At 50.5% G+C, this 16,409-nt stretch overlaps 1 protein-coding gene across 6 annotated transcripts in view; it reads right to left on the minus strand.

Annotated features, from left to right (window-relative positions):
- The window catches only part of POC1A (POC1 centriolar protein A), a 67,145-nt gene extending 63,293 nt beyond the window's left edge, over positions 1-3,852 (minus strand). For 2 of the 6 annotated variants that reach the window (XM_072941405.1, XM_072941403.1), the window contains exons 1-2: positions 3,105-3,223; positions 459-683 (exon numbers count right to left, since the gene is read on the minus strand). Coding sequence is in view for 3 of the 6 variants with exons in the window: in XM_006196376.4 (XP_006196438.1) it covers positions 459-543; positions 3,105-3,326 (307 nt within the window). In the remaining 3 variants the exon portion in view is untranslated. Of the gene's footprint in view, positions 1-458; positions 684-3,104; positions 3,495-3,836 lie in introns of those variants that run through there. The other 4 variants (XM_072941404.1, XM_006196376.4, XM_072941402.1 and 1 more) reach the window with 4 other exon arrangements.
- Between the last annotated feature and the right edge of the window lie 12,557 nt (positions 3,853-16,409).

Below are 16,409 nucleotides of genomic sequence, written 5' to 3' on the forward strand. Positions count from 1 at the left end.
CAGTGAGGGGAGAGGAGTACCCATCTCTGCTCCACACCTTTCCCACTGGTGGGCATCTTCAACAAGAAGGTGTGCACACATTACTGTGGCCAACAGAACCAATAAAGACCCAAAGGAAAAAGAGCCACTATTTAAAGTCCATACTGCAGGCCAGACCCAAGAGGTAGGCAGGGTGTACAGGGAAAAGCCCAGAACCTGGTCCCACCCTGAAAGGCTGTGTGACCTTAGCAAGGCCCCCAACCTCTCTGAGCCTCACACTCCACATGCAGAATGGAGCTCACAAAGCCCAGCGCCCAGAGAGACGGCTGGCTCAAGCAGGATGTAGGTCTAGATAAAGCACCTGGGTCCCTATGGCACCCTGTTCCCCACACGCCACACCTCCCAGGTAGAAATTAGACCTGCTCAGCTCATAACTCAGTGCCTAACAAGTGGCATAACAACAAGATGCCTTCTCTTACCCAGATGCTTTGTGTTGAGACTGAAGTCCACACAGGTAACAGCATCCCGGTGGCCCTTAAAATGCCTCTCCAGCGAGGGGTCCTCCTGGGGGAGAGCCAGGGTCAAATGTGTGAAGCCTGAATGAGGAAGGGGCTTCCCCACGTCCAAGACTCTTCCTATAACATCCAGGAAGGTTTAAAAATGCTCAAGGCATGATCTTGTATACAGAAAATCCTAAGGAATCACTAAAAAAGTAACAAATAAACAAGTTTAGCAAGGTTACAGGATACATAATCAATATACAATAATCAAGTACACCAGCAATCAACAATGTGAAAAATAAAAGTATGGTAACAATTCCATTTATAATATATAAAAAAGAGCAAAATATTTAGGAATAACTTGACAAAAGAAATGTAAGACTTACAAGGTGAAAATTAAAAAACATCATTGAAAGAAATATTAAAAGACCTAGATAAATGGAAAAACATCCCACATACATAGTTTAGAAAACTTAATACTGTTAAGATGCAATATTTCCTAAATTGATCTACAGAGTCAACAGAATTCCTATCAAAATCTTAGGTGCCTTTTTTTTTTTTTGCAGAAATTTGACAAGCTGATTCTAAAATTCATATGAAATGTAAGACAGCCAGAACAGCCAGAGTAGACAAAACAATTTAAAAAAAAAAAAAAAGGAAAAGCAGTCACTGTAGAAAACATTTTGGTAGTTGCTCAAAAAGTTAAACAGAGTTATCAAATGGGGACCCAGCAATTCTAGGTAAATACGCATAAAAAGTTGAAAGCATCTTCACACAAAAACTTGTACACTAATGTTCATAGCAATATTGTTCATAATAGCCCAAAAGTGAATAAATCCTAATGTCCATAAACAGATAATGGATAAACAAAATGTGGTATATAGCCACACAACAGATTATTATTTAGTCATAAAAAGGGATGAAGTACTGATACATGCTAAACATGGATGAAACTTGAAAACGTTATGCTAAGTGAAAGAAGCCAGAAACCAAAGGACACATTCTGTCTGATTCCATTTATATGAAACGTCCAGAACTGGCAAATCTATAGAGACAGAAAATAGGTTAGTGGCTGACAGGGATGGAGGGAGCGAGGAGAGGAAGGGGAGGGACTGCTTAATGAGCATGGGTTTCTCTTTGGGGTGTCAAAAATGTTCTGGAACCTCCCACACACACACAAAAATTTTTTTAATGTTCTGGAAAGAGATAGTGATGGTTGCACAATATTGTGAGTGTAATAGAAAATCAACGAATTTTACACTTCAAAGGGGTGAATTTTATGGTGCATGAATAATAAAAGTTATTTTTCAAAAGACCCAAGAGGAGAAAATGGGGACTTTCAGCATCCCCGTCTCAGGAATCAGATCCCATACCCTTAATTCCACTGTGGACTGGCCAGTCAATCTGAAGGTCAGCCCTGGAACAGGCCCCCCACGGCTTTACCACCATTTCCACTCCACCCAGCATCAGAGGAGCAGTAGCTTAGGAAGACGTGGAGATAATATTTCAGAGACTTTCTCCATCCAACAGCAACTCATGTCTCAGCACCTGAAGAGTTATATCCCAGCCATGCAAACATCTCTCCCTTTCCCAAACATCAGAAACCTCAAAGAAGCACTTTGGGTGCACCAGGGAGCCCAGCAAAGCCTCCTCTTGGGAGGAAAATGTCCTTGGGGGAGAGCAAGGCCACTGCCACTCCAGAGAGCTGTAACCAGAACAAAACCTCTATGTCTCCATGCCCAGCTCCACCCCCAACACACCTGCCAGAGTCCTTCTTTCAACAAGAGAAGGAGTGGCAGCTGGGGGAGGGCCCCCAATAGAGCAGCAACTGCTCCACCTGAGCTTCTTGGAAGAACAAAGGTAAAAAACAGTGCCCGCCTCTAAAGGCAAGTGCAGATCCACGCCTAACCAGGGAACCCCTGAAATCTCCCAACACCCTCTCCTCCAATCCCAAAGGCTTGCTCGTTCCTCATCTCCCCCAAAGGTGGAGTATATATTGAGGTGGGGGAGAACACCAGATTAGGGATCAAAGGCCTGGCTCCTAGTCTGGGCCCTCTGCTCAAGTACCCTTACACCTAAGAAAGCCAATAAGCCACCACCCAGCCTCCCTGACTTTCAACCCAGTCAGAAGGCCAGGCAAATTCAAAATAATCTCTCAAAACAAGGGGCTTTGAAGTGCTCCCCTCTGCCTCTGACAGGACCTGGCACTCAGAGGGGGCTGCCTGGCCCAGGTCACACTGCAGGCCTGGGACGTCTCAGGCAAGCAGAGATCCCGCTGCTCCCACCAGTCGAAGCAGAGTGCACCCTCAAAAAGCCATGCACTGCTTAGGATAACGAGACTTAGGCCAGAGAGGCCCGGCGCTGGCCCCACGTCACACTTCCAGTCGGGCAGTACTAGTGACTTCTTCTGTAGGATGCAAATCGTCGGGGTAGAAAATGGTTTCTTAGCCCCGCACAAGGCCTGGCACGTAGGAGGCGCTCACTAGGTGCACCGACCCGGCGCCTCCCGCATAGACGGTAAACTGGGGCCTGAGAGGACCGGCTTGGAACCCGGTATCCGGCCAGACGCCTACTGTCCCCGCGGGGAGACCAAGGCCCGGGCGGCCGCCGCCGGCAGGAACTTACCGGGCAGGGCGCGGCCATGGAGGGGCCAGGGGTGCCCAGGGCGCCTGAGGAGCCGGAGGAAGCAGCGGCTGCCGTTGCGGCCCGTTCAGTTTCCGCGCCCCTAACCGCCGCCAATAGCAACGCGGGTCGCTTCGCCGCGCCCCGCCCACCGCGATTAAAGGAGACGCGGCGCCTCGGCTTTTTGTCCCCCGACCGGAAGGAGCGCTGTAGGACCGCCTCCATAGCCTCCGCTCCCAGCTCCACTAGGCCCAGCAGCCTACGGACGGCGCCGCCAAAGGCCTCTGTCCACCGTCACTCATTCCCCCTGAGAAATTAAAAAGCCCAGGATGAGGGGTTCGCTCTACCGACCCGTAGCCCGGCTAAAGAAACGGCGAGCACAGCCTTCTGGAAAATGCAGTTCGAAGACGACCACATCCTTGTATTGGGGGTGGGTGGGACTACATTTCCCAGGATGCCGTGGGATGGGGCCGTGATTAACCACCCGAAGTAAACACTTTAAGGATCCCGGAAGTGGAGGAACGTGGCTTGTCGTTTAAGTGTCTCTTAAAGCGCCCGCTAGGCCAGCTTTTCTTTCAATACCCCATTAAGAGCCAATTAATCGTCCTTCCGGAATTCTTTAAATGGTTCGCTCCTCCGAAAGCGCTTAAAACAAGTGTCGATTTAAAAGAACACTAGTCCTTTGGAATCACATCCGCAAAGTGGAGAGATCTGGGTTCTAGTCTCAGTTCTTACCCTGATTTGCTGTGTGACCTCGGGAAAATTAACCCTGTTCTGTGGGCCTCAAGTTTCCCATTTCTAATAGAGTGTGACGCAGCCTGGCCCTCTCAAACCCTTCAGCCCTGGGAAGCCGTTGTTTAAAAGAAAAGGAGACAATTCAGGGCCCTGGCCACCAGAGGCCGTCCCTGCTCACCTTTTGCGGTCTCTAGACCTTTCCTCTACCCCGCCTCACTATGAGCATCGTCCCAGCCTGGACCTGACCTGGACTGGGTGATTGCAAGATTTGGTAATCTTCCATCACTTCCCCTGGGCAGATTGGATTGGCCATACTCCAATGTCGATTAGGATCTGGCCAGGCCCTGAGGTTTCCTACAACATCCTAAGACCTAAGATGGTGTGTACCTGGACCTGCAAACCAGAGGCCAATTCAGTGAACTCAGAAATTGGCATGTGGCTGGAGCTGGAATATGGAGGAGTCTCCTCTTTGGACCTGGAAGTTCTGGGGCCAAATATAGGAGATAGATACATTTAATTCCATCTTCACTGTGATTTGGCATAAAATTGGTTCCTGTGTGTTAGAAATGTTCAGGTGCATTTGACACTATGAAATTTCCTTAAAACAAGTGTAGTGTCACTCACCCACACCCCGAAATTGTTCAACACTTTTCAAAGGACAGTTTTTAATCCTTCCCACCAACATTTGCATCTTATTCAGATATTCTTTTGCCTACTGGCCAAACATTTAAAGTGAAAAAAGTTAAGGAAGAAAAAAATTAAATACAGAAAAATGTATCTATTATACATAAAGGTTCATTCATTCTTGTTGTTGAGTAGTGCGTTTCGTTTTGTTTGTGTCGATTTTAGCTATAGAATACTCCTGGTCTAGAGTTCATAATCTGCAAAACTGAATTTAGAGAAATCCTTCTGTAAAATGTCAGTTTTGCTAAAAGTAAGAGGCACTGGAAGAGTTTATTCATCCTCCCTATCTTTCCAAATCCCTCTGTCTGCTGTCCTTACCCATCAGGGAGAGGGCGCTGGGGATGCCCCACTTCCTCTTACTCATTTACTCACCATAAAAATGCAAAGAAGTCAACTCTGCCAACACCATGTATATAGCCCAGGATCCACCACTGGCACAGCCTGCATAACCAACACTGGTGCTTCCATGTTTTGACTGAGCAGTCCTCAGCCCATGCCACCTCTACCAGATTGAACTCCATTTCTGATCAGGGCCTCCATGGGAGGGGAGCACTCAAAGCTGGAAAAGCCTTAATATCAGGGGGCCTCCACGTTGAGGGTCTGGAAGAGAGCTTCTTTTTCAAGCCCCTCCACCCTGTCAGAGATGTCTCTGTCCTGGTACAGAACCCACACATGGACCCCCTTACTAGAGCCTCTTGCCCGCTCATCACTCCCAGACCCCCTGCCCAAGGGCCATGGCTACCCCAGGGTGGGACAGAGAAAGAAGGAAACCAGGAATCACACCCTCCCACCTAGCCCAACCCAACCTGTGCCTGAAAAACCCCATCAGTGCTCTCAGTCTGCCTGACATCTGCCAGAGGCCTAGTTTCAAAACTGAACCAGGCAGCTCAGGGCTTTTCCCAGGGTCAGGCATATCTAGGGGTGAGTCCAGGCCCTGCCAGCTCCAAGCTGGGTGATCTCACAGGAGTCACACCACCTCTCCAAGACTCTGTGGCCTCAGTTATAAAATAATCATAATAATATACTTGCTGTGATGGGGGAGGGAAGACTCCATGAACTATTAATTCATGTCAGAGCTCAATGCTGAGCTGCCACTGAATACATACATTTTGACTTCTTACTACCGCCTCAGTCATATCTCATACCCACTCCATTCCAGTGATCTGGCCAACACCCCTTGGCCTCCACTCCCACCACCCTCCCCTGGCTCCCTCTGCTCCAGCCACACTGGCCTTCTCACTGTTCCTTAAATAAGAATGTGTCAGGTACACTCCCACCTCAGGACTCTTGCACTGGCTTATCATCCCTGGGTCCACGGGGCTCAACCCATCACTTTCATGAGGACTTTGTTCAAAAGTTACTTTCTCAATGGAGCCTGACCACCTAACTGAAAATGACAACCCTCCCTCCCCTTTCCCTGCTTTGTTTCCTGCCTGTAACATCACCATCTGACACTCTGGACTTGCTACATTGTCTTCTCCCCACAGAGAACGTCAGCTCCAGGGAATCCAGGGAACAGATGTGACTGTACTCCTACACCCAGCACAGGGCCCAGACAGAGTAGTGGGCATAATAAATATTTGCCAAATAAACAAATGAATCCTGACAAGATTGCTCATAGATTGTAATGGGGTCTGTGACCGGCAGCACTTGCTCTCAGCTGGGAAGAAGGGATTAGGGTAATCACGAAAAGCTTCTGTGAGCAAGCAGGGAGATCTGAGCTTTGGAACATGAGTAGCGCATAGGTAGGAGAGAAGAGGAAGGACGGTTTCAGTGCAAGGGACAGCCTAGGCAATGGTCTGGTGACAGGACTGAACAGAGGGTGTCTAAGGAGGAGGGACAAACCAGGAGGGCTCAGGAGTGAGGCCAGACGGTAAGGCCACAAGTGTAGACAAGACTTGGGATTGGTCTCAAAGGGGCAGGAAGTCACATGTCCCTTCCTGAGGCTGAGGTGAGCCAAAGGAGATCCCTTACAGATGGGGCTCTAGTACCAGGCCTTTCTGTTGTGGGAAAGACTCCTGCAGGGTGACCCTCCCCAGAAAGTCCCATTGCAATTCTGGGCCTCAGCGGTGCCCACCATGAAACTGGCATGCCCCTGCAGGTCAGCCTTCAATATGGCAGGCCCACCCCAAAGTGGGAGAGGTCCAGGGGAGCCCCAAGCCTTCAACCTCACCTTACCCTGCTCCTCCATCCAACAGCAGTGGCCACTCTGGGTAATCGTCCAGCTTGGGCCTGTCCTTGCACATTGCAAACAGTGAGTGGTATGACTAAAGGTCATGGCAATTCCTGGGACAGTGATGTCAATGGACCCAGGGGTCCCTGGGACCAGTTTCTTGGAAGACACAGAGCTGGCCAGTAACCACATTCCACATTATCCACTCAAGTCAGATAGAGAAGCTTATCTCATAAGCATGGTACATGGCCTCTCTCCCATAGCCTCAAGCAACCCCATCAGAGATGCTGGGCCTCCGTATCATGTTGTCCAGGAAGAGTGGAAGGGGCCAGGGCAGCCCAACTGTGTGATAAGAGAGAGAATTCCATAAAACTGAGCCCCACCCCACCCCCAAGCCTTGGCTCTGCACACATGGGCTGGGGACAGGGTGCAGACAGGGCTTCAGAGCAGTGGTTCTCAGCCCTGGCTGCATTCAGAACCTCTGCAGGTGGGGCCAGGCACCAGTGTTTCTAAAAGGCTCTCCAAGTGAGTCCATTGGGCAGCCAAGGCTGAGAACTGCCTCTCTAGACCTCTTGTGGCCAAGAGGACTTTCTGAGATGCTGGAAATGTTCTACATCTGCACTCTCCAATAAGGTAGCCACTGGTCACATGTGATTATCCAACCTTTGAAATGTGGCTACTGTGCCTAAGGAGTGGAATTTTAAATTTTATTTAATTTTAATTAATTTAACCATAAATAGCCATATGTGGCTAGTGGCTACTGTATTGGACAGCACAGTCCTAGACTGGGGACTCGCTCTGTAGCCCTGGACAAGTCACTGAGCCCTTTGGACTTCAGTCTCCCAGTGAGGCTGTGGGGAGCATAGTGTCCAGTTCACAGTGCCAGAGCAACCCTTTGTCCCTATGTCCCACTGCCCAGATGAGAGGGGTTTGGAGACACCAGCCCAAACCCAGTGACCTGCAGCAAGACAGAAGGATGCAGGCCACAGCTCCTTGGGCTCCCTAGCAGATCTTTGCTGTCTGCCCACAGAGCATTTGGGGTGGGGAGATAGGGCCAGGTGCCCAAGAAACCAGAGGATAATCGGATTTCCCTCCTCCAGGGAGCCCTGAATTGTGGTGTGGTGAACCAGCCTGGAAGAGTGCCAGCAACAGAATGACAATTATCACTTATCTAAGAGTCATTGCCTGTTCTACACCTTCCTTTTGCCTGGGACACCCCTGCATCCAGGCCTCTGGGGGAGATCCTGCCCTCTAACCTTGATTCATATGCCTCCACCCTGGATCTGCAGAAGGAGTGGCTGCCTTGCCCCCAGACAGCCCCCCAGCCACCCTGGGCTCAGGCTGCGCAGACTCCATCAGGCCAGACCCTCTGCCTGCTACTGGGCCTGGGTCTTATTCTGAGGAGCCATATGCTTCCAGAGGGAGGATCCCATCAGTTCATTCTAGCCACTTCTCTGCAGCAGATGGGGTGGATGAAGGGGTGTGACTGTGTGTGTGTGAGCCCGGTGGTGTCTCTGAGTGCTTACCTGTGATTGTCTCTGTGACATGTGTGCGCATGCCTACGGAAGACTCTCAATGCATGTACCTGTGCCTGCGTACCTTCGTTTGGGGTCCTCTGGAAGCTGAGAAAGGATTCAAAGGGAATTCATTTATTTGGGAGGTGATTCTAGAGGACACCAGTAGGGAGTGGGAAAGTGAGACAGAGTGGGGAGAGCAGCCATGGCGGGTGTCATTAAGGAAGTTACTACTGCAGGGGGCCAGAGCCCAATCGTCCTGGAGAGCCTGAAACCCCGTACAGACCATGCCTAGGCTCATCTCACCTGAGGCGGGGGAGTTAAGGAGTTTATCTACCCACACTCGACAGCTGTGGCTGAGGCCTGGCACTTCCAGCCAGTCCAACACCAGGCCTAGGGGCTTTGGAGACAAAGAAAACCTTTAGTACACACAGGGTCTCTGGTACTGGCAGTAAGAAGTCAGGCTTGGGTTCCCCAAACCAGTAAGTGGGAGGGACCAAGTAGAGTGCTGACACCATCTGCTACCCTGCGTGTCTGTGTTTATGTGTATGAGCCATTGCCGCATTACGTCACATGGACACACAGACTCCCATGACCTCTCCTTGTGCAAATATCCACTGGTCCGGCAAAGGTCAGCACAACATCAAGCGAGCTCTGGCCTTGATCTCCTTCCCTCCCCTAAACAGGCTGGCTCAGAGTTTGTCAAATCATGCCAGGCCTGAACCAAATTTGGCTGAACAGACCTGTATCTGCTTTGGTCAGTGGCAGCTTTTGCCCTTGGGCCAGGGTGGAGGCCAGGGGTCAAAACTGGCTGGGGGCAGGGCCATGAGGGAGACCCTACTGCTGAGAAGGCACCAGGACTAGAACCGGGCCTCCTCTGTCTGGACCTTGCTGCCCAAAGACCCTATTTCCTAATAAAGTTACATTCATAGGTATGGGGTGGGGGATGGTTTTGTAAAGACCCTATTTCCTAATAAAGTTACATTCATAGGTATGGGGTGGGGGATGGTTAAGACTATATCTTTTAGGGGGACACAACCCTAGGGCATAGGGTTGCATTAGGATTAGACTCCAGGCCTGGCACATAGTAAGTTCTCAATAAATGGTAGCTTAAAAAAGAACATTTCCTGTTATAAAATAAGTAAGCCATGGGGATGTAACATACAGCATGGTGACTATAGGTAATATTACTGCAGTGCACATTTGAAAGTAGCTAGAAGAGTGGCTCTTAAAAGTTCTCATCACGAGAAAAAATAATTTTTTTGGAACTGCATCTGGTGATGGATGTTAACTGACTTACTGTGGTGATCATTTTGGAATATATACAAATATCAAATCAATGCATTGTACACCTGAAACTAATACAATGTTTTGTCAATTAAAAAAAGAAGGGTGAGGGTTGGGGTTGCGGGAGCTGACTAGCAGACTTTTCCTGCAGGTGCACGTGTGTAGGGGCAGATATGAGCACACAAGAAGCAGAACGCTGCCCATAGAGTTCCACCTAGGAGGGTTGGGACAGGTAACCCAGGGACCCCAGCCTGCAGCCCACCTGCCAGGCAGATCCATTCAGAGCAAGACTCAAGGCCTAATGTCAGCTCCCTGGGCAGGAGGCCTCTAAAGTCATAGCCTTGCTCATCAGAAAATTCCTTGGGAAGCCTGAGCAAGGCCACCACTGACATCATGGGCAATTTCACAGACTATTCACGGCCAAGGCTACTTAAACCCACAGCCTTGGCATGAGAGAGGTAGGTGTACAGCCAGCACAGCTACTTTCAAGGCAGGCAGGATGCAGAATCAGACAGGCCCCAGGGACCCAAGTGCAGATTCTGGGCAGCCACCCCTGAGGAGTGGGGCCACCTACAGAGGAGGAGGTCAGAGAGGGGGTCTGCCACTCCGCTACTCTCTCTCCATCACTCCTGAGCATGTGACAGTCAGCCAGGCCTGGACTAACCCTTCTTCTCCCAGCTGCCCACTAGGGCCACCCCTAGGCCAGGCCAAAGGCAGTAGAGGGTATGATGGGGAGAAAAGGCCTGGCCCCAGTTCCTCAGAACATTCTGGTTTCTGCTCCATCCAGGTAACTGTGGGCAGCTGGGTGAGCTGAGTTCATCCGCACTACCATGACCTCTGGGGAGATGTATCAGGAACACCGAGTGCTCCAAGGAAAGGACACAGGTCAGCACTGATAAGGTCATGGAGGCAGCGACAGAACTTGGCTGCCCGCGGGGCCACTCCCAGCTGCCCCAGCCTGGGCACCTTTCCTTTCCTCCCGTCCCCTCCCAGGGCACTAGATCTGGCATCGGACCAGAGAGTCCCACTTGGTGTTATCCCATGTCAGGGCTCCAACTGCTCAGGCCTGGCTGTCCGGGGAGGCTTAAGCTTCAGCCCTGCTGGCCCACTGGGCTACTCCAGGTCTGTCATCTAACAGCACCCAGCCCTCCTTCCCCCTGGTGCTGTGCTCAGCGCTGGGAATGGAGCTGAGAGCAAGATGGCGTGGCCTTGGTCTCGTGGAGCAGACGCGGAGGGCTGCAGAAGCTGTAGTGGTCACGGTGGGCCTCTTGGAAGAGCAGGGATATAAGGATGGGATTTGGGGTGAGAAGTAAGGGACAGGGAGGGAGGCGTTGTCCCCACCAAGATCTGGGGAAGGAGCATTTTGGGACAGAAGGGACAGAAACAGCAAAGGCCCAAGGGGAGGACTTGTTAAGTGGGCTTAAGGGACAGTAAAACTAGGTAGGGGGATCATCTAGGTGGGTGGGCCTTGCAGACAGACTCCTGTAAGGACTTGGCTTCCCTCTTCTGTGAGTGAGGGGGCTGCAGGAGGGCTGTGAGCAGAGGAGGAACACTATTCAGTTTTTTGCTTCAAAAAGGCCCCTCTGGCTCCCCTAAGGTCAGCAGTTTTCCAGGTGTGGTCCCAGCAGCAGCACCTGAGAACTTGTAGAAATGCAGATTCTTAGGTGTCCTGCTGAATCTGGAAACCTGTGGTGGGATGCAGAGAGGTCCAGGGATCGCTGGTGCCCCCAAGGCAGCGTTGCTCAAGTGCTCCCAGCCCGCCAGAGGCTCTGAGAAGAAAGCAGGGTGGGAAATGAGACTCAAGCTACCGCCGCCCCATACCCACACACCCCTGAGGGCTCTTGCAGCGCACAGCCTGCTGAGGGCTCTGCCAAAACCCACAAGAAACCAGCTCACCTTTGCTCAGTCCAACTGGTTTATATAATACACTTGCCTAACCCACTTGACCAGAGAGCATTTGTTTTTCAGAGAACACCTGTCAAACATCCTGTATGCTGACCAATGCCACCTCGAGTGCACTCTGATGTATCTTCTCCCAGCAACTGCCTGTGCCTCACATGCAGTGACCACTCAGCAACTGCCCTTTGGAAAGTGCACGAATCTCCCCCAGGTCACCCTGACTGGACCTGGGTGATTCACAAACCCACTGACTTTCCTGAGCTACCGAAGGGGACATACTGACCCCTGGGCTGCCCTGGGACCCCAGGGGTCTGGGAGGATCAGGAACAAGAAGAGGAATAGAAGGGGCAGCCGCCTTGACCTTCCCAGATTAATGACTGTCTCTGATGTCGAGCACACACCTAGCCTGAACTTGTGCCTGAGTTATAAGACAGTGTCTTTGGAAAGTTCTTTTGGCCTACTTGCTGTAGAAGGTTTGGGGGGATTGGTCCCAGAGGTCAGTCCCTTCAGCCTCAAGTTGGGCAGCCCCTCCTCTGCCTTTGCAGACAGCCAGGCATCAGGTCTGCCTCAGGAGCCCCTGTGAGCTCCCTGTGCTCTCCTCTGCTACAAGGAAGCCTTGCTGGGGACTCGCTCATTAGTGAGAGGCATCAGGCCACGAGGTTCAAGTGGAGACTCAGGAGCCGGATGGCCCCTGCTCCCAGGAGACCATGGCCCAGGAAATGCTAGAGGGGCCACAGGATCAGAGCTATACCCATCATGCATGCCAGAAGAGACTCCGAGCCACCAGGTCCATACCCTTATGAAACAGGTGGAGAAACCGAGGCCCCGAAAGAAGAAGGAATTGTTATAGTCACACGGCTTGACTGTAACGCCCCAGGGAGCTCCCTGGGTCCACACTGGTCACCTCGGTAGTTTTCAGAGTGTACAGGGCCATTGGGGCGTCCCTGAGCAGGATGGCCCCAGAGGAGGCAGGCTGAGGCTCATGATAGCCCTTGATCTCATCAGGGATGCAGGTTGGGGGAGGGACAGTGATGCCACAACCCAGAGAGCTAGTGAGCACTTGGGGGAGGGGTGGAGTAAGGGCAAGAGGTAAAGCTGCACACACAACCTGTGACCCTACACTGCTCAGTTCACATGTGTGTGACACCATGTGTCATGATGTCACAACCATGGTGCACTGTGGCTGTCCTTGTATGTCAGCCTGTAATAATGTGACTTTGCAGCTACATGGGGTATGTGTGTTGCCGTCCCTATGATTAGAAGCTATGCTCGAGGGGATGTTAGTGATGCTGGCACCTGTGGGCCTGGAACCACGTGGGAATCTGAGAGATAGCCAGTGTGTGCACTTTGAATGCAACCAGCAGGCTGCTCTGGCAGACATTTGGCCCTAAGAACTCCCAAACCTGAATTGTCACTTCATGGCTGCCAGCAGTTTTCTGTCTGCTAAGACATGAGCAGGCTGTGGAAAAACTATTTTCTAAATGTAGTCACCTAGATATAAAGTGAGCACCCTCCTGCCTCAGAGCCACAGTCATCTTCTGATGTGCTGGCCACAGAAGACAGCAGGAGAAGGACAAGGAAAGGGGCTTGGGGTCTGGGATGGGGAAGACTTGCCACATGCCCCACGTCTGTCCTGCAGCCCCTACCCCTGTCCAGCTCCACAGGTCCTCAGTGGGGTCCTGACCACACACATAGGTAGGCCACATACCAGGACCGGGATGAGAGGCAGTCAGTCCCAGGGTGAGCACAGAGGAAGGCATGGAGGAAGATCGCATGGATACCTGGGAGGGCCCACGTGAGCCTATGTAACAGAGATGCAGTGACATGGTGCTCATGGATGCCCCTGGGACAGACTCCCACAAATGCCCAGGCAGCCAGGTGCCTGGTAATGACCTTGCTCAGATTCCCCTGCCCATCTCCCTGCATTCACACAGTCTACTGAGAATCCTGGTGTATTTGCCCACTCTGTTCATTCCTGCATGCATGCATTTGTTCATTTGCTCATTCATTCAACAAATGCTCACTGAGCACAATCCTGATAGTCTTGCACTAGCTCTGCTGGGCCCCTCCAACTCCCCAGGCCCCCCAAGTCAAAGCAATGAAGGCAAAGCCCAACGGACCTCGATGTACATGGCTCAGAAAAGAGGAACCTAGGGACCGGGTGGGATGGTGGCCGTTAGCTAGAAGGAAGCTCTGAGCTGATGTCTCAACCAGGTGGCTGCACCAAGCAGGATGGGCTCTGGAGGTTGGGTAAATGTCACAGATGCCCTCCCCTGACCCCAGGCTCCCCGGATGGGTCTGGTACTTCATTCTGCCTGTAGCCCAGGGTCTGCCTTGCCTACTAGTACTGCCTACTTCCCCCAATTTCTTGTTTATGCCTCCTTGCTCCCATTTTACACCTAATAATAATAATATAGTGAGACGTATCCAATGTCTCCTTGGTGCTGGGCACAATGGGTGATATTTCCAACTTCCCATATTATGAAGCATAGTGACCAGGGATGGAGGCAATCAAGATCATGGACCCCCAGCCCGGCCTCCTCCACCCACAACCATCACCTGGTTGGCTCTTATTCTTCAGGACTCATCTTGAATATCCCATCCTCAGGAGGCCTCTCCATGCCCCCAAATAAAGCAGTCTCTGTGCTGTTCAGACCACCCATATGACCTCTCACTCTAATGTGATCACATGTTTGGATGGACTTGTGTTTACATCTGTCTTCCCCATCAGACTGTCCACTCCATGAGAGCAGGACTACATCTGTCTTGTTCACAGCTGCCATCCTGGAGCCTAGTTCAATGCCTGGTAAACAACAGGTGCACAATAAGTATTTGCTGAATGAATAAACCTACTTATCTAATTCCTGAAAGCCATGTCACTCCATCAAGAATCTGAGGCTATTTATAAGAACACATACACTTCTATATGAAAGAAAAAAAAAAGTTGAATCAAGATTTTGATCTTCAACTTGATCTTTGGCCTGGTGATTTCATTTCCTCACCCCATATGAAGCAGAATTTTCAAGAATGTTTGTAGCAGCAACCTATTAGAAACCATCAAACAATCGGTCACTGGGTAGGTGGGCAAACCGTGAGCCATAGTGCGGTGGAATAGTATGTGACCATGAAAAATGATGGGCACCTTGTTCACTTATGGGCCCTCTCCAAGCTGTTGTAATAAGCACAAAGAGCAAAGAGCAAATAAAGAGGAGTATGTTTCCTAAGTGCAGCACTGGACATGTAGCAGACAATCAACTGATAAATGTTGAATTAACAAGTGGGATCTGGGATCTTTCTAGAAGGACTCATGAGAACTTAGGAGCAGTGGCTGTGTCTGGGGAAAGACCTGGATGAGGGGAATTTATTTGTTTTCTCTGTCATACTATTTGCATTTTTAGCACATATAAACATTATCTATTCCAATAAATATGTTTTTATTATTTAAAAACAATAAGAATTCAGAATGCTCACCTAAAAACCTGTATGTAAGGCTTTTCTTGAAAAATGGGAGGAAGGCCTAGTCACACTGGGCTGTGTTCCTGGGGATGACAATGGCTGGAGCTGAGATGGGGCTGCCTCTCAGCCCCGGGGGCAGAAGAGGCACACTGCCCTGCCCAATCTGGCCCCTGGGGGCTTCTGTGTGGTTAAACCAGGTCTATGCTGCAAAGAGCTTAGCTTGCAAGGTCCGCAGGGTGCAGAGTGGGGCTGAGAAGGCTTCTGCAAGATGAAGGTGTGGTTACTTTAGCTATCACTCCTGGCTGATTTCACTCACAACGATTCTCCAAGCCACAGCAGGGCCACCTCAGTTCTAGGGCTGGTGAATGTTGACATGTCACAATCCTGCTAGTCTTGCACAAGAATCTGTTAATAAGCTGGGACCCAACAGTGCCTCTGGTCCCACCCTCCACCAGGACTTGAGAGTTTTAATTAACCCAAAGGGAATCCCTGGAGAGACAGAGCCCACAATGGTCCCTTGGGCACTTTGACCTGAGGATCTTGGCAAGGAGGTGGGTGACAGGACAAGAACACATTGAAATAGGTGAGAAGGCAGGGCTGGCTCAAATCCTGACTTCAGCTCTGAAACTTTGGACAAGTCACTTCTCCAAGCCTCAGTTCCCCTATCAATAGCCACCAGCTAACGCTCACTATATGCTGTTTCCAGGTGCAGGTCCCATCCCCAAGCATGGAGGCTGTGTGTCAGTGACTTCTCATGTCAACTGTGTCTAGAAAAAGTATACCAGTCAGCGTTCTTCAAGGAGGTAGAACCAATAAGCTATGTATGTATCATACTCAGCATACATGGAGAGAGAGAGATTTAAGATATTGGCTCACCTGATTGTGGGTGCTGGCAAATCTGAAACTTATAGGCCACATTGGGAGGCTGGAAACACAGGCAGAGTTTCTATGTTACAGCTCATTGCCAAAGTCCTGCTATAGGAAAACTTGATTTTTACTCTTAAGGCTTCCGGCTAATTGTATAAATCCCATCCACGTCATCAAGGATAACTTCCCTTACTTAAAGTCAACTGATTGCAAGTGTCGTTCATATGTACAAAATACCGTTACAGCAACATTTAGACCAGTCCTTAAGCAAACAATAGGAAACATCACCTAGCCAAGTTGGTACATATCGAACCATCACAGCATAAATGACTTCCTTTTGTGCACGAGGAAATGGAAGCTTAGAGAGGCTGTGCCACCTACTTAGGGCCAAGGAGCACACAGAGGGATGGAGCTGGGAGTTGAACAAAAACAAGAGTCTGCCTCTACTCTGAGAATGGGGCCACAGACGGCTACTTCACGTGGCGCATGAGAATTAAATACGAAAACACATAGACGTGCCTGGGATCATGTCTCCAGGAGGGACAGAATTCATTAGGGCCATGGCTGTTATTAGGGAATTACTGTTAGTATCGAAGAAGGATGGAACAGCTGTGGGAAGTGGGAGAGGAGACAGAGAGGAGGGTTGCTCCTCAGCATCAGAGATGAGCTCTAGAGTGAAGGGCAGAGAACCTA

Source organism: Vicugna pacos, chromosome 17 (assembly GCF_048564905.1).
Source record: "Vicugna pacos chromosome 17, VicPac4, whole genome shotgun sequence".
Taxonomy (NCBI): Eukaryota; Metazoa; Chordata; class Mammalia; order Artiodactyla; family Camelidae; genus Vicugna; species Vicugna pacos.